The 8811-nt window shown below is 40.7% G+C and overlaps 1 protein-coding gene across 1 annotated transcript; it reads right to left on the bottom strand.

Moving 5' to 3' along the window:
* Positions 1–4405: 4405 nt before the first annotated feature.
* On the bottom strand, positions 4406–8465 carry LOC125082998 (olfactory receptor 13D1-like). Its single transcript, XM_047698898.1, is given in 4 exon segments — positions 4406–4756; positions 7505–7737; positions 7930–8392; positions 8394–8465. Coding segments are annotated over 4 exon segments (1119 nt in total).
* Positions 8466–8811: the final 346 nt, after the last annotated feature.

Below are 8811 nucleotides of genomic sequence, written 5' to 3'. Positions count from 1 at the left end.
AAACAAACAAACAAGCATGGATTATGGCAGAGCACATTGACTGGAGTCCAAACACTTAGATTTTGAGATAAAAAGAGCTTCATCAACATAGAAATGTGTGTGTGTGTGTGTGTGTGTGTGTGAGAGAGAGAGAGAGAGAGAGAGAGAGAAAGAGAGAGGGAGACAGAGGGAGGAAAGAGAAGAAGTGATAGCTCTAAGAATTAAAAGAAATCCACCTGAAACACAGGGTGCCCAACAGTGGGGAGAGATAAACAGGGGTGAAAGATGAAGCTGAAGAGTTACAAAGGATCTAGATCTTGGGCAAATTTGCAGGTCATTTTAAGAGTTCTTTAACTACTTTTACTAAAGTATGATTGACATACCAAAAACTCTAGATACTTAATTTGTATAACTTTATCTGTTTGGAGCTAACCACACACCTGTAAAGCCATCATCACTATTAATACTGTAAACTTATCCATCACCTCCAAAAGTTTTCTCCTTCCCTCTTTGGTTTTTCTTCTTTGGAAGTTTCATTTTTGTTTTATTTTTTCATTATCCTTGTAGCCTTTTGTAGGTGACTGTGCATTTGAAGAACCTTTAACTTCTTCCAGTCTTTACAGACTGATTTTGGCAGGTAATGACCTTCTCCTGCTGAAGAAGATAGGACTACCTCTGGAATCTCTGTCAAGTGAGGCTAGAACTGGGTCACAGGGCTACTTCTATGTCTGCAGTTGGGTTTGTGGTGGGTGGATTTATTAGTAGGGGTTTGTTCATGTGTAGCTCATACTGGGTCCCTGGGTGGATAGGACTGGTGTAAAACAAGAGGCTGCTTCCAGGTCCACAGTCAGACTGTAGATGGGGTGGGGACTGTTAGTGGAAGCCATTTGGGTGTGGTTCCTGCCACCTCTGCTTAAGAGCAGGGCTGGTGGCAAGTCCAAGAACATGCAGTGCTGAAGCTAAGTCCACAGATGGATAGGGCTGCTTCTGGGTCTTGGAGGCCCACAGTTGATGGTCCTGCTACTGGGGTATTGTCCTACTTTCTCAAACAACTTTTCCTCAGTCTTAGACTCCACTGATATGTTGCATCCTCTTAACTGGGTCCTGAAGCTTGCACAAAGACACTTGACTCTATGGATGGTTACCAAATCAGTGTTTCTGTGTGGAGACTAGACCTGGGGACCTTCTATTTTGCCATCTTGCTGATGTCATGCTTTCAATTTAAGAATTTTGGAAATTATCAAAAGAGCAGGAAGGTACTCATGAAAAGGCATTTTGTGATGGGAAAATGGCAGGAAGACAATATGGTGTAAGATAACATGATGAGTGAAATAAATGTGTTTTATTTATTGCACTTAGATAACACTGTAAAATCCCCTAGAGAAAATGTGTGATGTACCTGTAGATTTGGATTAATCATTTTATTTGTGGTTCATTGAAACAATGAGAATGGATGAGTTTGCTCTATGAGATAATACTAGAATTTTAGGTGGTGACCATTTTGTGGAGGGACATTAATATCATGTCAGTGTGTTTGCATTTTAGTTGGAAAACCAGACTAAGTTTTTGAATTTTAGTGATGATGAATACCTTGAACTAGAAGGATTAATCTAGAAGGTAGACAGACTGCATTAAATTAGGAAAAATTCAGAGATTGTGAAACCAATTAGAACATTACTGTAATATCCAAGCTGAAAGGTTGTCCAAGCTATAATCACAGGGTAGTAGAAGGGGGCAAAAGATATGAAATGGCCTTTAGAATAAAACAGATCTGTGTTCAAATTCTTTCTCAGACATTAATGTTCATATTGTTTTGCCTTATCTAGAAGAGTCTAGATAATTCAGGTATTTGTTGAATGCATGAGTGAATTGAACTATCTCCATTAATTCTAAGAAGTAGTAGCGTACTCTAAAATATAAACTAATTCTAGTCCTAAAAATAAACTCAAATGATATTTTCCTAAAGTTTATGACTAAGAATAAAAAGTGGAAAATATGAAAGACTGGTTTTGGCTTCATATAAGAAGATGTTTCTAATAACTATTGATTAAAGTCTCTCGGGAGGTGGTGAGGTTACCACTGCAAGAAAGGATGGATAACCACTCATAATGGATGTGTTAGAGGATATTCAAGCATGAAGTGTTGAGCTAGATGCTTGTAATTCTGTGAGATTTGGCTCTTGTGTTAACTGACCTTTAAATATTATTTGGCAGATTAGAATCTTATTTCCCTTGGAGGTGGATACAATACTTGATATCTGATATTGATATCTAGTAATTGCATGAGAAATACTACAAATAATTTAGATCAAGATCATTTTTGGTGACAGTGAGGAGATAGCCTGTTTTAGTTGATAATATGTTTCAGAGGTTTTCCTGAAGAAATTTTTTTTTCATCACAAAATCTATTATTTCACTAGATGGGTTTAGATGATAGAGGTATCTTTTTATTGTTATGTGTTTCTTATTCTAGTTTTTTTTTCAAGATTTTATTTATTTATCTGACAGAGAGATCACAAGTAGGCAGAGAGGCAGGCAGAGAGAGAGGGGGAAGCAGGCTCCCCGCTAAGCAGAGAGCCTGATGTGGGGCTCGATCCCAGGACTCTGAGACCAAGACCTGAGCTGAAGGCAGAGGCTTAACCCACTGAGCCACCCAGGCACCCCTGCTTTTTTTTTTTTTTTTAAGATTTCATTTACTTATTTATCAGAGAGAGAGAGAGAGAGAGAGAGAGAGAGAGCAAGAGCACAAGCAGGGGGAGCAGCAGGCAGAGGGGGAAGCAGCCTCCCCACCGAGCAAGGAGCCCAATATGGGACTTAATTCCAGGAGACTCTGGGATCATGACCTAAGCCCAAAGCAGAAGCTTAACCACCTGAGCCACCCAGATATCCCACATGTTTTTTATTTTTGAAGTGGATGAAATCTACAAGGTGCTGGGATCCAATATTTCTAAATTACTGGTATGATAGTGAGGATACATTTTTTTAAGATTTTAAAAACTAATTAATTAATTTATCTAGAGAGCAAAAGTGGGGGTAGGGGCAAAGGGAGAAGGGGAGAGAGAATCTCAAGCAATCTCCATGCTGAGGGTGGAGACCAGTGTGGGGCTTGATCTCAACACTGAGATCATGACCTGAGCCAAAACCAAGAGTTAGATGTCTAACCAACTAAGCCACCCAGGTGCCCCGAAGACTGAGCCATCCAGGCGCCCTGAAGACACATTGTTTTTAAAAGTGCCTAAACTTCTTTTCTATAATTATAAGAGTAGAAGATCCCATCTGTTTTGGGCGTAGACTCACTCCTTTGAGAAGGACCATAAGGAGGAGTGCTTTTAGTTGTCTACCCATATGTTTTTATTGGGTTAAGCTTAATGTTGTAGAGGAAGCAGAAGGTGACTAGCCAGGAGCTAAACAGGGAAATGGCTTTAAGAGGCCCTTATGAGGGAATATGTCTAGTAGATACTAGGAGCAGTGATATTCAGCAATGAGGTAGAGTTTTTTTTCTGCATCACTTTATTTTATTCTCAAGCTAAGTAGTCTGTTAAATGTGACAACCTCTTGAATGTATGTTTTGTATATACTCTTTGGGGTGTGAGATGGGCTGTAGAGAACTTAAGTACAATGAAAAATAATTGTAAGATAATCAGAAAAATGATAGAGAAGAACAGTAGAGCTATCTGGAGAAAAGTTGACCAAGAACTAAGAAAATGTAAAAAGTCCTCAGCAATATTTGCAAGGGGGGATAAATTGTGTGCATTCATGCAGCAAGAAGGTTATATTATTGTAATTATTATATTTTTATAATTTGTACTAAAGGAAGAAGTGACTCCTGACTTTTTTTTTCCACAGGAAGGATACAAGAGGTTTATTAGACAACCCATGGCAAGATACAAAATAATTGATAATGAGAACAACCATACTCTATCAGCCAGGTGCTGCTTGGGACTATGACACTATCCCACAGGACATTTCTGGGTTCCTATCTCCTGATGCGCTACCTAAAGAAATGAATCCCCTCAAATCAGGACTCAAACACAAAGGGATTATACAAAATGATTAATAATGACAACAACCATACTCTCATCAGCCAGGTGCTATTTGGTTCTATGACACTATTCCACAGCACATTTCTGCATTCACATCTCCCAACATGCCACCTAAAGAAATGAATCCCCTCAAATCAAGACTCAAACACAAAGGGATTCCAGAGACCACTAGGGAGGAGACTGGCTTTGAAAGCTCTCCCTTATCAATGTAGAGAAGGGATGGGGGAAGAAAACTTGGCAGGACAATTTGAATTTCCAAACTTAGCAAGAAGGAAACAAGTGTACAAGGCAGGGTCTCCTGGGACTGGGGCGGAGGGCAGGACAGTGGGAGACAGGAGAGGCAAAAACGGCAGTGGCTGAGACCTGACAGCAAGTTTCTCTTCTCTACTTCTTCCACCCGCCTCTCTCCTTGAGGGCCAGGTGGATGATGGCGCCGTTGGCCATGTTGTAATAAGCCAGTGAGTCGGAATCCTTGATGAAAATGCCTTCATACTGCAACTTCTGTTTCCCTGCAGGCATACCCGTGGCTTCGTGAATCTTCACCTTGATGACAGAGACCTGGTCTGTGAGTGGGAGTGTGAAGACCAGCACCTGTCCATTCAGTTTCCATTCAGTCTTATCCTGCGTGTTGGGCACTTGGACTTTGATGGACACTGGACCCTTGTTTCTGCGCAGGAACTCCTCTTCAGGCACAAGGCTGTCTTCTGTCTTCAGTTTTTTGGAGGCAGGCTGGTGCTGGTGAATTTGGGAACAACAGTATTCTTAAAAATGACAAGTTTTTGAGACAGAAGATGAAAGAGCAAGAGTGAGAAAGAGATGGAAACAGAGTCACAAAATGACAACGAGGGGGAGAGACACAAACAGTATTCTAAAGAATCAGGAAAAAGGGATATACAGAGGAAAAGTTAGAGCCCAGAGCTAGTGAGGGAGAGGGTGAGGGAGAGAATGAGTAAGATTTTATCTTAACGAAGTCCCAGTAGTTCATTTTTGTATTTGTTTCTTTTGCCTTTGGAGATGTATCTAGCAGGAAGTTGGTGCAGCCGAAGTCGAAGAGGTTGCTGCCTATGTTCTCCTCAGGGATTTTTTAGGAAAAGATTTTATTTATTATTTGAAAGAGAGAGAACACAAGCAAGGGGAGAGGCAGAAGAAGAAGGAGAAGCAGAATCCTTGCTGAACAGAAAGCCCAATATGGGGCTCGATCCCAGGACCCTGAGATCATGACCTGAGCCAAAGGCTGGTGCTTAACTGAGTCACCCAGGTGCCCCTCTCCTCTACGATTTTGATGGACTCTTGTCTCACATTTAGGCCTTTCATCCATTTTGGGTTTGTGTGTGTGTTGTGTGTGTGTGTGTGTGTGTGTGTGTGGTGTAAGAAAGTGGTCCAGTTTCATTCCAGGAGTCTAGGAGTTGAAGAGACTGTCTTTTTTCCATTGGATATTCTTCCCTGCTTTGTCAGAGATGAGTTGACCATGTAGTTGAGGGTCTATTTCTGGGTTCTCTATTCTGTTCCATTGATCCATGTGTCTGCTTTTGTGCCAGTACCATACTGTCACAAATGGCCACCAGACACATGAGAAAACGCTCAACATCACCAGCATCAGGGAAATACAAATCAAATAACAATGAGATACCACCTTGCACTTGTCAGAATGGCTAAAATTAATGATTTAGGAAACAACAGATGTTGGCGAGGATATGGAGAAAGGCGAACCCTCTTACTCTGTTGGTTTGAATGCAAACTGGTGCAGCTACTCTGGAAGACAGTATGGAGGGTCCTCAATAAAGTTAAAAATAGAGTTACCCAATGACCCAGCAATTGCATTACTAGGCATTTACCCGAAAGATACAAATACAGTGCTCAAAGAGGCATCTGCATCCCAATGTTCATAGCAACAACATCCACAAGAGCCAAACTATGAAAAGAACCCAGGTGTCCATCAACAAATGACTGGATAAAGAAGAGGTGGGGTATATATTCAATGGAATATCACTTAGCCATCAAAAAGAAAGATCTTGCCATTTGCAATGACGTGGCTGGAACTAGGGAGTATTATGCTAAGTGAAATAAGTGAGTCAGAGAAAGACAAATACCATATATTTTCACTCATATGTGGAATTTAAGAATCAAAACAGATGAACATAGGGGAAGGGAAGGAAAAATAAAATAAGAGGAAAACAGAGAGGGAGGCAAACCATAAGAGACTTTTAACTATAGGAAACAAACTGAGGGTTCCTGGAGGGGAGGTAGGTGGGGGGATTGGGTAACTGAGAGATGGGCATTAAGGAGGGCACTTGAAGTAATGAGCAGTGGCTGTTATATACAACTGACAAATCCCTAAATTCTACCTCTGGAACTAAGAAAAAGAGAATGCATTAGTAAGGATTTATAGGCTTATAAACAGTGGAAATGAATTCAATCTATTTTTTAAAAAGATTATTTATTAATTTATTTGACACAGAGAGAGAGATCACAAGTAGGCAGAGGGTCAGGCAGAGAGAGAGGGGGAAGCAGGCTTTCTGCTGAGCAGAGAGGCTGATGCAGCGCTCCATCCCAGAACCCTAAGATCATGACCCGAGCTGAAGGCTGAGGCTTAACCCACTGAGCCAGCCAGGCACCCTGAATTCAATCTATTAAAGGAACTTTATTGGCTCACATAACTGAAAAGACCAAACATTAATGTTTTTAGACCCACCTTGAACCAGGAGTTAATAATGACATCAAGCACACCCTAAGTTCTTCCCTCAGCTCTATCTTCCTCTTTGGTGATTTCATTTTCAGTCTGGCTCTCCCCATGTATTGATAAAGATGGCCAGGAGAAGATCCGGGCATATGTTCTGCCTCTTAGAAACTGTTGAAAAAAAGAGCGACTCTTCTTTGATGCTCAGGCAACATTTCGGCAATTAAGTGAGATTAGCATGGCTTAGGTCACATGCTACCCTGAACAAATCACTGTAGCTAGGGGATGTTCATTTTTCATTGGCCCAGTCTTTGTTTCATGCTTATCATTTGATACAGAGAGTGTGTGTCAACCTCAGCCAAATATAGACTGAGCATGGGAGACAGTTGATTCCTTAAAATAAAAAGATGTGTTCTTTTACAAGATGAGAGGATGCTGGGCAGACTAAAACAATATATACATTTATACCTGGAGGAGACTGAGAAAGAAGATAAAGAAGAGAGCAAAGAAAGAAAGGTAAAAGAAGGAAAAGGGAGCAAAGATGAGAGAGAGAAGGCAATCCATAGAGACAGAGAGATATTCTTAATAAACAGCATCCATCATGACCTCTATGGGATCAAGAGGCATGGTTCCATATAACTAGAAGGACTGCTGCAAATATATTATATGAAAAGATTTACATGGAAATTCTCTGTTGTAAGAATGAGAATTACACATTTGGCCTTATGAACACAATGCTTTCATTATATTGAGCTCTGCAACTTCATCCGGGACTACATAAAATACGTCTCTCCAGATGTGTTCACATGTCCTAAACACTTTCGTATTTTCCATGATTTTAAGTGTCTACTCAAGACTTTCTTCAGAGCCTCTTTCACCTCCTTATTCCTCAGGCTGTAGATGATGGGGTTCAACATCGGGGTTACCACTCCATAAGTCAATCCAATGATTTCATCGGGTGCTTTTGTGTCCTTTGACTTGGGCTTCATGTACATAAAAAGAGCTGAACCATAGAATAAGATAACCACAGTGTGGTGGGCTGAACAGGTAGAAAAAGCTTTCTTTCTCCCCTCAGTAAAATTAATTCTCAGATTGGAAGAGAGGATAAAAATATAGGAGATGAAAATTAACAGCAGAGGAATCACCAGTAAAACAATACTTGCCGCTGTCATGATAAGCACATTCATGGAAATATCTGAACATATGAGTTTAAGAAGGGCCAGGATCTCACAGGTAAGATGATCAATAATGTTATTTCCACAGAAAGGCAACACCATTGTCAGGGCTGTTTGCACTAAGGAATTCATACAGCCTATGATCCAGGACCAAGCAGCCATGTGCACATAAAGCACTCTGTTCATGATGGTGGGGTACCTCAGTGGGTTGCAGATGGCCACATACCGGTCATAGGCCATCACAGCCAAGAGGACACACTCAGTGGAGCCCAACCCAAGGGAGGCAACCATCTGCAGAGCACAGCCAATGAAGGAGGTGGATTTTGTCTCTGACCTAAATATGATGAGCATTGGAGAAATGGATGATGATGTATAACAGATGTCAAGGAACAAGAGGTTCCCAAGGAAGAAGTACATGGGGGTGTGGAGGCGAAAATCCAGTATGCTGATGATAATGAGGAGACTGTTTCCCAGGAGGATTATCACATACATGATGAGGCAGAGAACGAACAGAAAAAGCTAAGAGTTCTGGGTATTTGGAAAGTCCCACCAGGAAGAATTCAGTGACCGCTGAGCAATTCCCCATCTGCATGTGTCTGTGTTGCTTGTGGAGTTCAGATAAGTATATGACTTCAGGAAATTTAACTTTATAATTTAGTTTAAAACATCACTTTTACCTGCAATATTTTGATTTTTCATTCGGCTCTGGGTATCAGGAAAGGCATGGATACAATTTTAACTTTATTGATGATGAAAGTGAAGCACTGAGAGATTCAGTACTTTGTAGGGCCATGCAGTAGCAGAGGCAAAGCTACCAGTAACCCCGAGAATTGTGCTGTGAAGTGTCAGGCCTCTAATAAAGTAATAGGGACAACATTATTCTAAATGTACATATAAATCTCAATATTAATGAATATTCTGAAATAAAATCTTTTAAA

The sequence above is a fragment of the Lutra lutra genome, chromosome 13 (genome assembly GCF_902655055.1).
Source record: "Lutra lutra chromosome 13, mLutLut1.2, whole genome shotgun sequence".
In the NCBI taxonomy this organism is placed as follows: Eukaryota; Metazoa; Chordata; class Mammalia; order Carnivora; family Mustelidae; genus Lutra; species Lutra lutra.
The sequence above is the reverse complement of the archived record's forward strand: the minus strand, read 5'-3'. Positions and strand labels throughout refer to the sequence as shown.